Below are 20,958 nucleotides of genomic sequence, written 5' to 3' on the forward strand. Positions count from 1 at the left end.
ACCCCAAGCCTCTAGCCTGGCTTTAGCCATACTGATAAGCAACGTCGATTCCTCCCCAATATCATAGCAACAACTTTGCAATGTTTGAATGTCACTCGATACGCGGGTGAAACAGCACAGTCATTGTGGTGGGGGGTGTGTTGCAGACAGGCAGCGGAAAGCCTTGTGAGTGACGTGCAGTTACAGATAGTCATGTCCTCCCTGAAGTAGTCAAAGCCAAGGACAATGTTACTTACAATAGCCTAAGCCTACTGCACCGAATGTCATACAATGAGCAGCAGCATCGCCTCCATTCTGTCGTGTGTGGGTGCGTGTCTCAGACACACAGACACGTATTTATGCGAGTCCCAGGAATAAACAGACTTTTCGGACAAGACTTTCATTATTTTCGGTATCAGCAAATAAAATGCCATGATCGTGACAGGCCTAGTCAGCACTGGCCCAGCGGGTGGGTGTCTGTCTATCCCCTTATACATAGACGTCAATTGGTCTCGGGCACTGACGACATGATTACAGCAATGAGTCAAAGAGGCACCGCCCCACTCCATGTCCGTACAACCGGATGGTTTTTCAAAGGGCTTATGACTCACTGTCACAGTGGTGTGTGTGGACGTTTTGTCGTGATAGACCATGGGAAGTGAGATTAGAAAAGCATGTCACGTCCCCGTGTGGCCTTGGGCAATATGGAAGACCTCACAGACAAATCTGACCTCGACTACTATATCGTGCATTTTTTACAAATGTATTGCTTAATCAGCGGTCCTTAAACATTTGTCCGTGCACCCGTTACCTCCTCCTCACCTAGCTGACGCCATACAAAATGGCTGGGTGCCCTGACAAACAGTTTGGGGAGACACCGTCCTGCAGTACCTGTGTTGGGCCTCCAGACGTTGCTCCAGCTTCTGCTGACAGAGCACAGCGTGCTTCCTCCGGAGGGCCTGCTCCAAGCCTGGCTGGGCCTGCAGCGCCTGCTCATAGCACAGCACAGAGTGGTTGTACTCCCCAAGCATCTGAGAGAGACAGAGACACAGAAACACAGCACGTGGTGGTACAGTAGAAATCCTTCATTGTGTCACCGTTTGACAGATACTAGTCCTCGCTAAATGAGATACCTGTGGCTGGTGAACAGATATGAGGTCAGTTTAAATCTACTTACAGCATAAATGTTAGCCAGTGTGTAGTGGCTGGTGAACAGATCTGAGGTCAGGTCCAAGGCAGCGTGTGCCAGGATGGCGGCGTCCGCCGAGAAGTGGGCGCGATGCAGGATGTTGGCCATATTGACCAGGGCAACGTCCTTGTGCTGTCTGCGTTGGAGAGAGAGAGACACACACACACACACACACACACACACACACACACACACACACACACACACACACACACACACACACACACACACACACACACACACACACACACACACACACACACACACACACACACACACACACACACACACACACACACACACACACACACACACACACACACACACACACACACACACACACACACACACACACACACACACACACACACACACCATTTTGGGCATGTCATGCAAGGCAGCAAGGGTGACTGATGTTTCGACTTTCGAAGACGAAGTTGAAACGTCAGTCACCCAGACACCCTGCAAAACAATAAAACACGTGCAGACCAGTCGAGTGCTCCAGGATATTGTATTTGGGATAGTCTGTCCTGAAGTGCTCACTAGGTATTATTTTGACTCATGCAAGTTGTGCCGTTAAGCATTGATGAGCCCTCTACCTAATGTGCGCATTGGTGAAGAAAGTAGGTGGCTAGAAATGTTGGCATAATTGTAAAAAATATGATTAACGGTATAAAAGGCAGCACTCATTTGCATCATCAGCATGCCACAGGTACATGTGATCACTTGAATAGTTTAATTGTGATCATTTGATCCCTCAAAACATACAGTAGGTCTAGACACATCATTCGTTCACTTACAGTACAGTAGGTGCAACATTGGCTGCTTTATAGTGGAAATAGATCTTTTGATAATGGCGGCACGGATTTGCATATAAATGGTAGATGGAACATTTTGACAACTTGTTAAGTTTGGCAACATCTGCTTTACATAAAAATAACATTTTATTTAGCATAAAAACTATTCCAGGTTTTAAGCAGTTAAAGACACTAGGGAACATGATCACGACACAGTGTTTCAGCTGTACCTGGGGAGAAATGCAGGGCTCGAACCATACAGTATTTCAGCTGTACCTGGGGGAGAAATGCAGGGCTCGAACCATACAGTATTTCAGCTGTACCTGGGGAGAAATGCAGGGCTCGAACCACACAGTATTTCAGCTGTACCTGGGGGAGAAATGCAGGGCTCGAACCATACAGTATTTCAGCTGTACCTGGGGGAGAAATGCAGGGCTCGAACCATACAGTATTTCAGCTGTACCTGGGGAGAAATGCAGGGCTCGAACCATACAGTATTTCAGCTGTACCTGGGGGAGAAATGCAGGGCTCGAACCATACAGTATTTCAGCTGTACCTGGGGAGAAATGCAGGGCTCGAACCACACAGTATTTCAGCTGTACCTGGGGGAGAAATGCAGGGCTCGAACCACACAGTATTTCAGCTGTACCTGGGGGAGAAATGCAGGGCTCGAACCATACAGTATTTCAGCTGTACCTGGGGGAGAAATGCAGGGCTCGAACCACACAGTATTTCAGCTGTACCTGGGGGAGAAATGCAGGGCACGAACCACACAGTATTTCAGCTGTACCTGGGGGAGAAATGCAGGGCTCGAACCACACAGTATTTCAGCTGTACCTGGGGGAGAAATGCAGGGCTCGAAGTCGAACCACACAGTATTTCAGCTGTACCTGGGGGAGAAATGCAGGGCTCGAACCACACAGTCCACCGCTTTGCGCGGCTCATTCTTCATCCGCCAGTAGAACGAGGCCAGGTTGTAGAGGACCCAGGATGTTGAGTTCTGGAACACACACAAACACAGCAGTGTTGATGTCGTCTGTAAAGATTTGGCTATTGGTGTTTTTTTTATTTGGCTATTGGAGTTTTTTAATTTTGGCCTTCAAAAAGCAGTTACCAAGTGCATAATTGTTATCGTTTACAATTAAATCCCAGTTCATAAAAAGTTTACTTCCTGGCAGCCATCATGTAAAAAACCATAACATTTATGCACTTGGTAACTGCTTTTTAAAATTTGGCATGGTGTGTGGACATAAGGCTTTCAAAAAACATCACAAATTAATTTGGCACGCTATCATGGACACCAAACGATGCCTTTCTAGTTGTTAGTTTTTCATACATTTAGTTTTTGAAAACGTATGCCCATACCAAACACTATGCTAAAATTCAAAAAGTAGTTACCAAGTGCAGAATTATTTTAGCCACGTGGACACTTCGCACCCAGCAATAACGAAACATTTTTTTGACTAACTTTTTTCACTGACGAAAACTAAATAAAAACTAAGCTATGATGACTAGTAAAAACTAATACTAAATATATTGACTATAGAGCGTCGCAGTCCCTCCCCCTTTCAGAACAACGAGTGGCCCAGGAAATAAATCCCAATGCATTTTTCCCATAGGCATTTCTTAAAGTATTTATTTAAAGACGGTTAGGCCGTGGACAAAGCCAACTCGGATCGTGACAAATCATGACAATGAACACAATGTTTTGGGCTGATCAAAGAAGAAAAACAAAACAAAGTGTTGTCTCCTGCCTTTACTTTCTTCTTTCTAATGATTTGATCGGCCCAAAATATTGTGTTCATTGTCATGATTTGTCACGATCCGAGTTGGCTTTGTCCGCGGCGTAACCGTCTTTAAATAAATACTTATGCCTATGAGGAAAATGAACGGCGATTTATTTTCCGGGTCTCTCGAGGGGGCGGGACTGCGACGCTCTATAGAGCACTGAAGTCTGACGTCACTTTCAGTAGAGGGCGCCAGTACACAGGTTCATGTATTTTTTTAGTTGCATTATAATCCCCATAGGGGGATTTTAGATCGCCCGGCCTGTCTGTCAGGGGGGTGGCTGTGTGTCGTTAATGATGTTCATTAATATTTGATACAGCCAGTTTCTGGAGAAAATGGAATTAATGTGGCCGCAAAAGCCTTGAAACTACATATGAAGGCAATGTCGCTGCTAATATATGTCACGCCCAGCTGTCAACACATTGCATTCCTGAGATTCCTCGCTGACATAAGCTCAGCTGGTGGTGACTCAACTCATACTAACCACGAAACATTAAATATCAATACATAAATAAATAAAAACGTAATTAACATTCAGTTTATGTTGTGCGACAGGCAGATGCAGCCACCCGCCTACCCGGAAATGTAGTCTCTGGGTTATTTGACTCGTTTCTAACGCTTATTTTGTTACTCTTTGGGTATATTTGTACATTTCCACCTTCAGTCGATGCTTCATATCCATATGAGTGAAAAGGCCGGGGTGTTCGGTTTATTTTTCAAATGCAGTTCTTATATGAAGAGATCTAAAATCCCCCTATGGGGATTATAATGCAAATAAAAAATACATGAACCTGGGGACTGACGCCCTCTACCGACAGTAACGTCAGGACTTCGGTGCTCTATATCAACAAATAAAAACTAGAAGAAGATAGCCAGTAGAACTAAAAGACAAGTCATGTTTGGTTGCACACAGGTGTTGCACTCTGAAAATAGACGATCTGCAAGCTCGCGATGCGTTGTGAGCTTGTAGATTTATTATTTTCAGCATGCAATCAAGTGCAGAAGAAATTTAGTTTTTTCTGCAAATACACTTTTACTGCTCCGCCTCCAAGTATTGATGATTTCTTGTATAGTATTGTATGTCTTTTACACAGGACCACAATGGAAACTAAGGTTGGGCGATATGCCAATTTTTTTCAACCGCCAATCGTCTGACCAATATTCGCCGATTGACGATGTATTCATGTCATAAAAGTAGAGTGAGAACAGCTCACTGCAGGTTGCAAAAAAGCCAGATCTACAAGCTCTCAAGGCGCCGCGTCCTGCCTGTTTTCGCAGCTCCGTTCGCTAGGCGTTGAGAGCTTGTAGATCAGTCTGTTTCTGCAGACTGCAGCACAGCTGCGCAGCCAGGGTAACTTTCTCCCTTCCCTCCCCGCACCGGTCGTCGGAGGCTCGGAGCGGAGCAGCGGAGCAGCGGAGCCCACAAGCTGCTGTGGCCGGGCTGATCCACACAGGCTCTCAAGGCATCGCGTCCTGCCTGTTTTTGCAGTGCCGTTCGCTACGTGTTGAGAGCTTGTAGATCTGTCTATTTTTGCAGTGCTGGTGTCGGGGTCCGTTCACGTTGTCAATAAAAATAACTTAGATTACAGGCGGATATGAAGTTCAATCAGTGGGTTGCACCAGTATTGGCTACACGCTAAGCCAATCGCTAAGCTAATGAATGATCCCCGTGCCTATACACTAACACTAGTAGACAGTTGTTTTTTTTTCCCCCCCCGCCACTCACGGGTGGCGCATTGGGATTGTGATGAGACACGAGACAGCAGTGTGCATTCTGTTGTGACTGTATATTATTAAACTGCATGGGTCTGGACTCCGGAGCTTAAACAACATGTAGGCTACAGGGCTCCCAGGCAGGCTCAAAGCCTTTACTCTGGCTGGCGGCTGCCGTAAGTGCCGTGCCCAGGTGCCCTATGCTGCTGACAGTGCTGAGTGCGGGGACTGTGGGAGCATACCATTATAACGGGACGGATTTCCACCCAGCCGCTGTTACTACTTTGCTGGGCCAAATTGATTCACATGTTGCTCACACTTTACAGGTTATCTGGGCTAAATCGTCCCGAGAAATCGCCTAATAAAAATATTCGGCGATTGGATTCGTATATTCGTGATTGACGATGTATTCGTATCGTCACCCAACCCTAGCTTAGCCCTCAGGGTCTTTTTGTCTGATCCTTTTAGCATTATTGTATAACTGCACCTCTGTACTTTTTGCAAACGTATCCAATAAATACAAAAAAACTGGTAATGGAATACCGCCGTCTCAGAAACGCATGTTAGAAAGGAAATGGACTGCAAGAGCAGTCCACTCTTTAGAAGAAAGTGCTCATAACCCAGTTCTAAAGTGCAAAATGTAATAATCAGTAATGCTGACTGTTATCAATGGTTCTGTTCAGCCAGGACAACTCGCATCCCAATGTTTAAAATGTGTATGTTTCGTAAATGGATGCCCTACCAGAGTTAAAATAGGGTGCATTTTGTATCCCAAAACACAGTTTATAGTTAAGGGACGCAATAAAACAACGACCTCTGCATCCACGGAATGCACTACTGTACTGTTTTCTTTTTATTCTAGTTTATTTTGCTAGCTTTAGTTATAATAATCTGTTTTCTACATGAATACAATCACATTATAACCATATAAAATGAAATGGGAGTTAAATGCTGCAATTTGTAAAAATGGCAAAATATGTCCCTGGGATTCATCTAAAAGACCATCCCTGCATCCCGGGACTCATTACATAGAAAACCTATTTACATCACTGCCCTACTTCTGCATACATTGCAAAAAATAGCCGATCTACAAACTCAGAGCGCATTGCATGCCGATGCGTTTTTAGATTGTACAGCTCAAAAGCAACTTTTGAATCCTGAAAAGTGGCAGTTTGGACATATGAGGTTTCCACCCGACAGCAATGATACGGTATATTCATAGTTATGATGCAGCAACGATCTAGATTTATAGCCTTTGTATAGCCTTGTATAGACATTGGTCAGGAAAAGTAATTGTTCCGCAATACCGGAAAGTCTGGTTTCTTGTCAGTGTGCAGATTGAAGTTCCACTTCTCAGAGGAAGTAGCCTCGCATTTTTAGGAACTTTATGAATCCCACTGCATGCAATTAGTTTCCAACAACTTGTACAAAAAAACACAGCACTCAAGGAGCTAATGTGGAGTAAATTGTAGGAATCTGTTCTTTTTGGGAAGCGAAATGGTCACGCAATAGAGTATAAATTAAGTTTTATTTCGTTTCTAATAATATATCAAATTTATATAGCGTTTTAAAAGACACTTTACATGGGGCGGGGGACGATGACAAGAAAACAAAAGTAAATACATTTTATTAGGAAAAAGAAAACACTAAGAAAGGGCATGTGTAGTTACTAGTTAGCCATATTGAAGGAGGGCTTTGAAGGTTTGGGGGCCCTAGGAGATTTGGGGAGTGAATTCCACAGGGTTGGAGAAGCAAAAGCAACTCCGGGGAGCCATTAAGCATAAACATCTTGATGTTTGGGTTAAAACATTTTGACGGTTCTTCTTACCCTGAGTAGCGCCTGGTGTATGCGGTGGCCCACCTCGTCCATGCTGCGGCCCAGCTTGTGTGACAGTGAGCTGAAGATGGGGTCCTCTTTAGAGAGCAGTGGGGAGGTAAGGTTCACCCTCTCCTGCACACCCTGCACAACGCAACACAGGGGACCCATGATCACACACCCAAACCTGTCAGACCCTGAACACAACACAACACAACACAGGGGACCCATGATCACACACCCAAACCTGTCAGACCCTGAACACAACACAGGGGACCCATGATCACACACCCAAACCTGTCAGACCCTGAACACAACACAACACAACACAGGGGACCCATGATCACACACCCAAACCTGTCAGACCCTGAACACAACACAGGGGACCCATGATCACACACCCAAACCTGTCAGACCCTGAACACAACACAACACAGGGGACCCATGATCACACACCCAAACCCGTCAGACCCTGAACACAACACAACACAACACAGGGGACCCATGATCACACACCCAAACCTGTCAGACCCTGAACACAACACAACACAGGGGACCCATGATCACACACCCAAACCTGTCAGACCCTGAACACAACACAACACAGGGGACCCATGATCACACACCCAAACCTGTCAGACCCTGAACACAACACAACACAGGGGACCCATGATCACATACCCAAACCTGGGCCGTTACACCCTGCACAACGACACAGGGGACCCAAGATCTGATGATCATACACCCAAACCTGTTACACCCTGCACAACGACACAGGGGACCCGTGATCATACACCCAAACCTGTTACACCATGCACAATGACACAGGGGACCCGTGATCACACCAGAGACAGCGAAATCCATTCGGGGCGGAGACGTAGGTCCCAGCGTATTATCTTCCTTCGTGGCTTATTATTCAATAGGTCGCTGTTTAAATATTAATTCGCCCCAACGTTTATTTTCGTCGGGGCTATTTATGAATCCGTCGGCGTTCGCGACGTATTTTATAATAAGTCGCGGCGGTTTGATAATAATTCGCCTCGACGGTTTATTTTTCGTCGGCGTATTACAACTCGTCGTGCCGTATTAATTAATACGTCGAAAGGGTGCATGCCTTTTGTGGAGAACCTGCAGGGCAGCAGGCCTTTTTACACGCGCATCGTGCCCGGCGATCGGCCCACGCGCCCGGGCCCGGCACCACGCCACCCGGTTCCGTGGAGCTCTCCGCCGTCTCCAGGCGAGCTCTCACCTCTTTTGCGCACCGAAAAGAGCAGATCTACCCCTGGGGGGGTCCCCGTGGACCGCACGTGTGTGTGTGTGTGTGTGTGTTAGAGACCTGCAAGCCCGTACCGACGGGGCCCGGCCCACCAAAACGGGCCGGGCCCGGGCCGACTTTGTCACTGCCCAACGGGCCCAGGGCCGGGCGGGCTCACGCGCCGTTATATTCATTTTCCGATGTGAATTTCACCCAGACTGGACTTGCTTCAGCAGCGCGGCAGCATGCTCCATAGTGACGTGACAATAACCCCTCCGCAGTGTCCGCACACACACAAGCCAAGCACACTAAAATCTGGTCAAAACTATAAAGACTTTGAAACAACGTGTTTTACATTCTATCTCTCTCGTTCCGCGCCTATAAACTCTCGTCCTCTCTCCTAATTATTGTGCAGCGCAGCTGTACACACACACACACACACACACACCGAGTACTAAGTAAGTAGCCTATAGGCTACGGCTCTAAAAACATTAAATACTGTGGGAGCATTATTACCACACTAAACAAAGTTGGATTTGTACATTGCAGAAACTGCAGAATGCAGATACATAACGTAAGTGTTATTATTATTGTCCGTCTACTCTGGGTTTTATAATGCAGCGTGAGTCCGCGATAGCCGATCTGCAAGCTCACAATGCGTTGCGCTGATTGACAGTGCACGTGCAGCAGCTACTGTATAAAATTATATTTAAGTAGGCTACTATTTTAGGCCCGTGCAGGGCTCTAGTGTGTGTGTGTGTGTGTGTGTCGCATGCGTGCGTGCATTACATTGCATTTTGATTTGAACTAAATAATGATGAATAGATGTCTATACTGTTGCTTGTGTGTGTGTGTGTGTGTGTGTGTTTTTTTAGACAATAGACCACTTAGCATTTTATTTAACTATGAAAGAAATGAAGACGATGAAGGATATCATGAAATGTATGTTTCACTATTATATAAAATACCATGGCTCTCCCTCTGAATGAAATTAAAAATCGGGTCCTACTAAATTAACCCTAAAAATATATAGACCTACCTTATAGGGTTAGCTGGAACACACGCCCTGTATGATCTGTGGTGCGCATCTACAAGCAGCGCGTTGTGAGCTTGCAGATCGTCGGTGCCCCACTAGCCATGAGTACAAGTAGATGATTTGATTATAGATAAGTGAGCGCTATGATATTAAAATGGACTGAGCTGTGATTGCGCCGTACTGCGCAAAATGGAGTCGCCGGGGGCCACTGGCCTATTATGCCTATAAATGCATATCATGCCTGTTGGTGAAATATAAACATCTAAAATGGTTCAGTAATAATTAGCATTTAGTTATTATTAAAGAAGTTATTATTAAAGAAAAACATCTAATACTATTTTAAATTGGTCTAGTAAAGTTAGTAACTAATCAGAAGCAGCAACCATTTTGTTTCAAACAACTGAACTAGACCAATAAAATAGTAGGCTAGTATTTATGTTTTTCGTTAATAATAATACATGCTAATTATTATTGAACGCAAGTACGCTGGTATGTACGCTATGGTACACTATAAGCTTGTAGATCTGTTTATTTTAAGCATGCGCCGCTGCATTCTGTCAGAATCTCGTGTGTGTGTGTGTGCACGCACATATTTAAAATCATCCTGGCACGTAGGCCTATAGACAACGGTGTCACCGTCGGGCAGTCCGGGCCCCGTCAGTACGGGCTTGCAGGTCACACACACACACACACACACACACACACACACAGTCCCCCAGGGGTAGATCTGCTCTTTTCGGTGCGCAAAAGAGGTGAGAGCTCGGGAACGCAGGCTCGCCTGGAGACGGCGGAGAGCTCCACGGAACCGGGCCGTCGAGGCGCACGCGGTGGTGTCGGGCGCGTGGGCCGATCGACGGGCACGATGCGCGCGTAAAAAGGCCTGCTGCCCTGCAGGTTCTCCACAAAAGGCATGCACCCTTTCGACGTATTAATTAATACGGCATGACGAGTTGTAATACGCCGACGAAAAATAAACCGTCGAGGCGAATTATTATCAAACCGCCGCAACCTATTATAAAATACGTCGCGAACGCCGACGGATTCATAAATAGCCCCGACGAAAATAAACGTTGGGGCGAATTATTAAACCGTCGGGACGAATTAATATTTAAACAGCGACCTATTGAATAATAAGCCACGACGGAAGATAATACGCTGGGACCTACGTCTCCGCCCCGAATGGATTTCGCCCCACCTGGATCACACACCCAAACCTGTTACACCCTGCACAACGACACAGGGGACCCGTGATCACACACCCAAACCTGTTACACCCTGACCCATGAGCCATGATGGGATCTGGAACCGGAAGTATTTGTTTCCAACATTGAGGAACCGTTTATCACACCGTCATAGGTGGCATGTGGACTTCACGTCTGCCATATATACCAGGAGTTTGTTTTAATTTCAAGGATCACCATCTGTAAATCTGAGAGTGTACAAATGGATCAATGTGTACACTTTGAGTTACAGACCTTTAAGGGTCCATTTGGAACCCCCTCAACTCCTCAAGTAAGCCAGAGGGTCCATGTACTGTACCTGATTCTGAAACATTGCTCTCAAAAATGTTTTTGCAAACATTTGAGCGAGAAATAGACGAAGCAGTACACGGAAATGGATTCTATTTCATCAACTCACTTCCTCGTTTTCCGATGCTGCAGCTGGGCAGACGCCGGTCAGTGCAACACTTATGTTATACTTTCATCACAGCAAGCAAGGATAAACAAAAGTGGCCATGGCCATGGCTCAGTGGTCCAGGCACCTTGGCCAGTAATCCAGTCTGGCAGTGTGCCGCGGGTTCGACTCTTTTCTGCATGTCTTCCCCCCCCATCTCTCTCCCCATTTCCTGTCAGCCTACTGTCTGTCCCTCCATAAAAAATATAAAATAAAAGGCGAAAAAAAACATACCATCGGTGGCTCTTCAATACGAAATGAATCTCCTTCATTTCTCTGCCTGCACTTGCACTCCTACAACGGCACATTTTAACGGCCCTAGTCTGATGTTAAACAATCAAGAGAAATCTCAAGTATACAGCTTTTATTCTGTCTGTTATGTGTTGGGCTTGAGTTGGATTTCAGCATTTCAGCATGCACACCTTGTTACTCAAAGATTCTGGACAGCATTTTGTCATTGTTCCAATAATTTAAAAAAACATGCATTTTTGCATGAATCAAAGCAATTGTCTACACCCATGTTGATAAGTCTTAAACTTTAAAGATATCTGTTTGAGGTAGATTTATAACAGATCAAAAACATGCAATTAATTTGCGATTAATCTCAATTAACTATGGACAATCATGTGATTAAATATTATCGGATTAAATAATATTAAATAATATCGATTGACAGCCCTAGTTTTTACTAATAAAGTTGATTTTCTTTTGTAGTTTTCTCCAACCCCTCCACCCTTATATTTGAGATTATCATCATCATCATCAACACCATCATGCAACAACCAATGTACAGTATAGATGAGGCTAGAGGCTGTCCTCTACTCACCCGGAGATGCTGGAATGCATGGATACTGTAGGGCAGTTCCAACACTTTGGAACAGTCAGGGCGTTCCAGGTCTGGGGGGAGGGGCGACCGGGAATCCACATACTCTTCAGGACTACAGTAAAAAATGAATAATCAATGACATACTGTAAACTATTCCGTAATAAAGTAAAACTTCTGGACATATGCGGTTTCCACCCGACAGAGACAATTTGCTTTCATAAAGACCACCACCACAGCAGTAAAACAATCCAAAGTCAAACGGAATTACAAAGTGCCAACTGCCATGTTCTTGCATAGAATTATCAGTGCCAAGTCATTACTTGTTCATGTTATCCAATTAATTTGTTAAAATTATGGCATTTCTGATATATTTAAGGTCCTTTATGGAATTCGTTCACCCATCAAACTTTGTGAGCAAGCTTGTAGATCTGCTATTTTTTACAGTATAAAAATGCCAGTAATTTCTTGGAATATTTCAATTTGTCATATCTGCCCTGTTTTCATTATGAAGCCTAAAAGGCAAACAGAAATGTAATTTCTATTCATATTATATCATATCCCATTTTCAATGCCATAAAAGCACAATTAAATCGTTAAATCGCAATTATTTATGACAATCGACACCTATTTCGCCCAGAATCTTTCAGAATATCATAACTGTGTGGAAAAAATGTTGTGTATAACAGACTGAAAGACAAGACAAGTGAATTTACTAAATGTTAATGTTTTTGTATATTTTTCTTTTGATGCTCGCTTTGATTGTAGTGTGTTAAACTTTTATTTTTGTGAACAAAGGAACATGGATACTGTTCATTCAAGTGCTGTGGATGATATAAAACATTTGAAAAGGGAAGGGTGACTGCCGTTTAATTCTCAACTGTTCTGGATCTCATTATTTACATCACAAGGTTTGAGCTTTCTATCTAGCACCTCTGCTGGAACACTCCATCATCGCAGTTGCTGTCTGCACATGTGCAAACCTCCCGCAGGAGACCGGGCCACACCTCCGTGCACCTTCCTCTTTATTTTTCCTAGCTACGGATGTAGTCTGGAGACATCTGGGGCACAAAACCTGTTAATGGTCAACTTAAATGTGTAGTGTAATGGTGACAGCTTACCTGATGTCTTTGCTCTCCAGGGAGATGTAGGTGCCATCGTACAGGTCCAGATCCCCCAGGGGAACCTTGGCCATGATGCAGTCAGCATCCTCTTTGTAGTGTCTCTGCTCCAGTCCTGTGTCCCTGTCCTCGTTCTCTTCGATGTGGATCTTCTGAGCCACTAGCTGCTTCTACACAACCAACACACAGAGAAATACTCAAAACAATGTTACTTTAAACCATTTAGGCCCGACGTTGAAATTAAAAAAGAATCTTCTAAATCCTGACAGTTTTCTGAAAATACCTCATGTTTCTATATCAGTGGTGCTAAATAGTTCATGTAAAGGACCCCAAAAATGTAATTGGCCGCCGAACCCCATCTGAAAATATGTTGTTCCAGGGACCCCCCCTTAAGTGCAAATTGTGATATTGGTGAAAATAGAGCAACATTTTCCAGCTATACATGCGTACCAAACACATTATGCAAGAGTATTGGACATTTTTGCTCTTCAACATAATTGGTATGTGCAATATTATTTTAACCTAGTGTTTCGCATTCAAGTTCAAAATGACAATATTGAATCTACCGCAAAAACTACTAGCTCTGGCTAGTTCATGTGATAATACAACTTCCTAGTCCAGTGGTTCCAAGTGAAATCAGATGTTTGCCTGGGACATAAAACTAGTGGGAAAAAGAAGCAGGTCTACAAGCTCACAATGTGTCGATTCACAGCACATTGCAGGCTTTCAGATCTGCAATTTTCAATACTTAAATTTAGGTAATTTATTTTTTGTATTCATCAAATTCCGTTTGAAAAATGTTTGAATTTGTTTTTAACTTTGTGTGTGTGAAAATCCTTTTATTTAGGAAACAAAAAAGAAAGGGATATTCATTTGCGATCCATGGAAATGGTTCCGGGACCCACTGTTTGGGAAACCATGCCCTAGTCCATATATTGACACTGGCAGTTGTAACAAACAGTCACACACCTCTAGTTTCTTGAGGTAGTTGACACGAGTCTCCTGTCTCATGAAGATGACAACATCATGAGGGTGTTTGAGGTTCAAAGGGGAATCCACCTGCAACCACAAACACGTCATAATCAGAGATCAGACCACAAGCTTCCAAAAATAAACTACTTGTACAAACACCTTCCGTTCCCTCGCTGAAGCAGATGAGTGCCAAGGACATTTACACAACCACACATCCACTGATGCAACATTGCGACATATCGTCGCTCATGTCGGGATTCAAATGTAGCAGATCTATAAGTTCAAAATGCGTCGATTCGTGTCACGTTTTGAGCTTATGAATGTTCTACTTGTGTGTGATGCTGTAACTAGTATGACCAAGCATTCATGTAATGTAATATAAATTTGTTGTTGCTAGAAACCTGTTATCCATAGGTTTTTTTGTAAAAGGAAATAATAATAAAACGCCCTACTAGTCACATAAGTATCAAAAATGGATATACTGTACAAGCTAAATATGCTCCGCTTATCTTTTTATTGAATTCTGAAAAGCAACAGTTTTGGACATAATGAAGACTTTCAGTGTGAGATCGGAGTAGTGTCATACACGGTGCCCCCTGGTCAACAAGCAGGGTAAAATGTACACATCACGTAGCTACAAGGTAACTAGGATACCAGGTAAACATCACAACCAGGATCTGTCTAAACAACATGGTATCTAATTTAGATACCCTGACACGTAGAGATTATCCCAATTAGACTTGGAACCCTTTTCGTTGTTGTTACAAAGGGTTAGGAACACCTTTTTGTAACATTACCCATCACTATATACAGTGCCTTGCATATTAAAGTATTCACCCCCTCCCCTTTGTCCCATTTAGTTATGTTACAGCCTTATTCAAAAATGCATTTACTCAAAATTCTCCAAATCTCCATACTATAACCCATATAGTATTGATCATATAATTTCGAAAGGCACACACGTCTCTATCAGGTCACAGTTAACAGTGCATGTCAGAGCACAAACCAAGCCATGAAGTCAAAGAAATTGTTCAGACCTCAGGACAGACCTCAGACAGGATTGAATCAAGGCACAGATCTAGGGGAGGTTATCAAAAACGTTCCGCACCACCAGGACTCTTCCTAGCAGCCTATCATGTTGGTTTCACATTAAAATGAAACCAACATGATAATGAGATAATGATAAAGAGTTTACATAGTACATGCATAAACTTTCCTAAATGATTATATCTGGTTTTAGTATTCATTTATGATATATTTTCTCCATTAAGGTTATTTTTGCAGTCAGTTTGTATTGGGCCACCCCCATGGGGGCGGGGCGGGGGTCACGAAACATGTCCAAAGCATTTCCGGCAAAAACGTTGAGAACCCCCGGTCTAAATCACTGGTTCTCAAACAGAGCCCTGTATGCAGATTCAAACACACTGCCTTATTTACTACAGCAAACAACCTTTCATGGAAAAAGCGATATTATTTTTAGTATATGTAAGGTTTTGCCCACTCAAATGTTGACTCGGAGTAGTCAGATAATCCCCACATAGCCTACAACAAGCGATATCGGGTAGGAAAAAGTGTCAGAGTGCAATATATATACAGTACACACGTGTGTGTGTGTGTGTGTGATGTTTCAATGCTATATTATGATTCTGATTGAGGAACAATGGTAATCTAGCATCTGGGGTCCAGCAAACAGTGTTTACGTTACGTACATTGGTTAATTGAGATGCTTATATTAGTTTCATTCTATAAATGCACAAGTGCCGAATCTGCCAATAGTCATTTCATTCTAGTTTAAACTTGTATAATGAAATATGCATCTTTATTTATTGTATTGTTTTACTGTGCCACCATGAATCTTTATTGCGACTGCAGGTCGCATTTACTATGAAATTGTGCATTTCCGGTCAGTGTGTCGTTTGGTTTGTTGGTTGGTCACCCCCAGGCGTGACATCATGTGACATCAGGGATGGAGATCTTTCCTCTTTGATGTCTCCCTTTTGACTGATACCTGTCCATTTAAACTCTAGACGGGCCTGACCCAAAGTTATTAGTGCAGGCCCTACCTGGGCCCTCATCAAACCCTGTACACTCAATACACTGCCCCTGCTCCCATCCTTAGATCTTTATAATTATGGAGCTGACCTGTTCTGACCTTCCATGTTGATCTGACCTCATCAAACCCTGTACACTCAAAACATGCTCCAGTACAGAATTAATTCCATATGTTGATCTGACCCCACCCCCCCCCCCCCCCCCCCCACCCACCCCCATTTCAAAGCGCCAGCGTTCGCCCAGCAGTCTGCTGTCACCCAGGCGGATATGTTGATCTGACCCCCAGAATTCAAAGCGCCTGCGCTCGCCCAGCAGTCTGCTGTCACCCAGGCGGATATGTTGATCTGACCCACCCATTTCAAAGCGCCAGCACTCACCCAGCAGTCTGCTGTCACCCAGGCGGATGTGCACGTGACCTCGCCCTCAGGCGTCTTACTGGTATAATAGTTCCAAAGTGGGAGTATGGTATACTGTATATAGATAACGTGTCAGACAGACAGTCAGTCCATGTATTCCTATGTTTAAATGTTTACTAAAATACAATCAATGAATCATATAGGTAACATAGCATATGGCCCCAACTAATGTCAATCATAAGCTGCTGGCGTTGTTTTAATAAACCACGAAGACACACGTGACACTGTCAATAATTCATCTTTTACGTGGGTTAATCAATAATTGAAATAATAATCAGCAAGGTTGGCTAGCTGCACCGTTAGCTGCTAATAGGCTAGCATATATATTTCCTAGTACTGCGGTGTCGCCTTGGGAAAGAAAGAACAGATCTACAAGCTGTCAACGCGTCTCGAAAGCGACGCGTTGACAGCTTGTAGGTCTGTTTTACAAGCCATCAACGCCTCTCGCGAGATGATGTTGAAAACGAAGCCTTTTAGCAAATAGCAATTGTGCGGCTAACAGGTTAGCATGTCGGTTTGTTTGTTTTCCTCACTTGTTGTTGGATCTTGCCGTCCTCCGTGACGACCCAGTGCGTCGTGGCTCCGCCGGGCTCGGCCAGCAGCACGCAGAGCAGGATGAACAGTTTGCCCGGGCCGCAGCGCGTCTGCAGCGGCGTGGAGAGAGAGGAGAGGCCGCCGCGGCGGCACGGAGAAGCACCAGAGTCAGCATAGCTTCTCCTCCTGATCTCCGCCATTTTTAAACTGTATGGTCTCCTTTTTTAATGCTCTTCTTCTTCTTCTGCTACATCCTCTTACTGCTCGCTGCCGCTGGTTGGTTCTGCTTCTTTGGGGGGTTAATGCATGCGTGCTGAACCAACAGGGGTATTACCGCCACCAACTGGACCTCTTCAATATTGCGTTTGGTTGGTTTTCATCACCACACCGTGTTGTAATAATAATAATAATAATAATATCTGGGACTTTATAGGCCTAGCTATAGCGCTTTTCAAATAGGCTGCCCAAAGACGATTTACATGTGTGGGGGCCGGGGGGGGGGGGGGGAGAAAATTACAACTTTATTAGGAAAACAAGCAAAATAAGAATAAAACCAATCAAAGCAGTACATGTAACAAGTTAAAGACACATCAGCTAGGGAATGCTATTCTGAACAGGTGGGTTTTGTGCGGTTTTGAAGGTGGGGAGTGAGAGGGCATCTCGGATGTGTTTGGGGAGGGCATATTCCAGAGGGTAGGGGCGGCCACAGAGAAGGCCCTGTCACCCCAGGTTTTGAGCCTGATCTTCTTGGGGATCACAAGGAGACCGGCGTCGCTGGACCTGAGGAAGCGGGATGGTGCGTGTTAGAGAGGTAGGGGGGAGCCAGGTTGTGCAGTGACTTGTAGGTGGTGAGAAGTACTTTGAATTCAATTCTGTGTTTGATGGGGAGCCAATGGAGGTCACGGAGGACTGGAGTGATGTAATCTCTGGAGCGGGGGGAGGTGGGCAGGCGGGCGGCTGAGTTTTGGATGTATTGTAGTTTGTTGAGGGTTTTTGCGGTGGTGCCATAGAGGATGCTGTTGCATTAGTCCAATCGGGATGAGATGAAGGTGTGAATGAGGGTTTTGGCAGCTGAGGGTGTCAGGGACGGGCGGAGACGGGCGATGTTTTTGAGGCGAAAGAATGCTGTTTTTGTGATGTGGTTTACGTGGGGGTGGAATGAGAGGGTATAGGGTCGAAGATGACACCTAGGTTGCGGATGCGTGTGGAAGTTGTGACAAGGGAGCCGTCGATGGTGAGTGAGAAGTCCTGGGTGGAGCGGGTGAGGGAGTCGGGACTTTCAGATTTGCTACAGTTGAGTTTTAGGAAGTTTTGTTGCATCCAGGTTTTTATGTCTGTGAGGCAGGTGGTGAGGGTGGAGTGGGTAGCTGCAGTGATGGATGAGGTGTCGTCTGCGTAGCAATGAAATTGAAGGCCGTGGTGGCGGAGGATCTGACCAGCCTAATGTGTGCAGCCTAATACACACACATAGGCCTACATAATAAATGTTGATTTTGGGTGTGACAGTATACAGTAGAGGGAACCCCTGGGAAACACACGGTAACTCTGTCATTACTCAACCATTTCAGATGCGGGCGGCTCGCCGGAACCGGGCCGGCACCCTGGGCACGTTCCTGTGGGTCTGGAAGTTCCGGGGACCCCCTGGGGACCCCCACACAGAGTTGCACCACTCACTTCACACAGGTGTGATTTTTCCCTAATTAAGTTTTTGGGACAATGCACATTATTAATCAACACTTCAGCTTTCACATGCATGTAAATGAGCCAGAGTTAATCAGAAGCTAATTTTCCTGAGCAGTCTGTTCAAAAGTGGTGATATAACTATAAAAAACAGACATCTATACAAGAGAGACAATTAAGTAGACATGGTGCAGGAAACAAAGTAACCATGACAATATTTCATTACGAAATGAGTGGGAAAAGCCAAGCCTATAAATAGGGTCAATATAAATAAATTAATATATTATAAGTTATCATATATTAATTTACTAATATCAAAAATGTAATTGACGCCTCATGGTACATTTGTATTTCAGACTTGCCTATTTACACTATAAAGAATGACACAAATGAGACAAGAATGAGATAAGAAATAGTAAATGTCAGTAGAAGTATAGGCTACATAATCTAGGCAATATATAAGTATACAATCATGCAAAAATGCATTAGCTAAAATGTTCAGTAGATATAATGGTGTATTGTTGGATGACGTGTGGTTGGTGTAGATCGATCTGCTACTGAACATTGCAGTTTACACAATGTAAACCGGTATTAATATGCATATTAATACCGGTATGTTAGTTCTTTCCATGGGAAGAACATGTTATAGTTGTTGGTAATGGTAAGAAACCCCTGGGCTTATAGATCCAAGCAAAAAAACATATAAAAACAATAGATAAGGAAAGTATAGGACAACAAAGAATATAATATAGGCCTTCTTACTGAGCAGAAAAAACAAAAACTGGGCCCTATAGTCAGGATACAAATGCCCGGTGTTCAATTTTGTGGTTTGTCAAAACTTTGTTGGCTATCTGAGACAATAAAGAACCCTTCAAAGATGTTTATAGGCTACATCATAGTTACACTCTTTGGCATAATTTGAATGAGCCAATTGGCTTTCAGGGGGACCTCTATTGAGATGGTAATGAGTGGCCCCTAGAACGCCGGAGGACACGCGTCTGGCCCACGACTCTGCTGCTCTGCCAAACGGCTGGGCGGGGAGGGGTGAGGAATCTCTAAAAGAAGGCTGTTTCTACCAGTCGGGCACTTTAGGTCCCCTGTCATTGCGTCTGGAGTGACTCATGCTGGACATTCGATCCCCACTGCTCTACTTAATTTGTTGAAGAACTGAAATAGAAAGGCTTTTCAAACTTCGACTGAGTATAGGCCTAATGGAGATGGCTTCATCGAAGGACACTTCAATCCTGAATCAACATTTTGCGCAATGTACGCTTCTGATGATAACAGAAAGCCAGCCTTCCATGCCTGGTTCCCACAGAGAAAGCTGCGCACCCAGATCAAAAGCGCACCACCCGTCCAGACCCATGGTGCTGAAAGGACAGCGCTCCGCGTCTCCACTGCAGCTGCGATGCAAAAAGAGTCCAAACCAAATCGGGGCAGGTCTCACTTTTGTCCCTCGGCAGCAGCCAGTGGCATCGGTGACGCGCAGAAACGAGCGGGAGAGGAACCGTGTGAGGCAGGTGAATGCAGGCTTCCAGACCCTGCGCCAACATGTGCCAAACGGAGCCGCCAATGGGAAGCTCAGTAAGGTGGAGACTCTCCGGTCGGCTGTGGAGTATATCCGAGCCCTGCAGCTGCTCCTGGACGAGAGCAACGCGGTGTCAGCGGGGTTTCAGAGCAGTGGAGTGCCATCCCCAGGCTCCAGTGGGTCACCCCTGCACTCCACCTGTTCATCTTCTTTGGAGGATGGGGCCATCTACGAACACTGGAGCCCAGAGGAACAAGATATTATAGATTTCACAACCTGGTTCCACAGGTAGGTTGTGAAATAGTCTAAAGGCCTATTCATAGTCTAAAGGCCTATTCATACCTGAAATCTCAACTATGCCGACTTGTTGGTGTACTGTGTACTATATCTATATAGGTTACTGTCAAGTTTTTGAACCTGTTGGTTATTAGGCTTTATGCCTAGATATACTGTAAACACAATCTGTGGCGCACTTGTGCCATTTCTCTAAATAGTGCTTTGTTCATTTTCATTAACCAGATACTGAAAAGTCGACCATTTGGATTTTGAGTCCTGAACGGCATGAGTGGAGTGGCCATGAATTAA

At 44.6% G+C, this 20,958-nt stretch overlaps 2 protein-coding genes across 5 annotated transcripts in view; one reads left to right on the plus strand and one right to left on the minus strand.

The window, feature by feature from the left end:
• The window catches only part of ttc17 (tetratricopeptide repeat domain 17), a 39,737-nt gene extending 22,337 nt beyond the window's left edge, over nt 1-17,400 (minus strand). For 3 of the 4 annotated variants that reach the window (XM_083759425.1, XM_083759424.1, XM_083759427.1), the window contains exons 1-8: nt 17,165-17,400; nt 14,161-14,250; nt 13,192-13,361; nt 12,074-12,185; nt 7,295-7,426; nt 2,856-2,965; nt 1,157-1,304; nt 871-1,010 (exon numbers count right to left, since the gene is read on the minus strand). In XM_083759425.1, the coding sequence (XP_083615551.1) occupies nt 871-1,010; nt 1,157-1,304; nt 2,856-2,965; nt 7,295-7,426; nt 12,074-12,185; nt 13,192-13,361; nt 14,161-14,250; nt 17,165-17,365 (1,103 nt within the window). In that variant the 5' untranslated portion in view covers nt 17,366-17,400. The remainder of the gene's footprint in view (nt 1-870; nt 1,011-1,156; nt 1,305-2,855; nt 2,966-7,294; nt 7,427-12,073; nt 12,186-13,191; nt 13,362-14,160; nt 14,251-17,164) is intronic. The other variant, XM_083759426.1, reaches the window with a different exon arrangement.
• Nucleotides 17,401-20,146: 2,746 nt separating this feature from the next.
• Nucleotides 20,147-20,665, plus strand: LOC310854568 (achaete-scute homolog 1b-like; the record flags this gene model as incomplete). The annotated part of the gene is made up of 1 exon (XM_083759245.1): nt 20,147-20,665. One exon carries the CDS (start codon nt 20,147-20,149, stop codon nt 20,663-20,665), a length of 519 nt encoding a protein of 172 aa, XP_083615371.1.
• Nucleotides 20,666-20,958: the final 293 nt, after the last annotated feature.

The sequence above is a fragment of the Protomyctophum parallelum genome, assembly GCF_964188405.1.
Source record: "Protomyctophum parallelum genome assembly, chromosome: 2".
In the NCBI taxonomy this organism is placed as follows: Eukaryota; Metazoa; Chordata; class Actinopteri; order Myctophiformes; family Myctophidae; genus Protomyctophum; species Protomyctophum parallelum.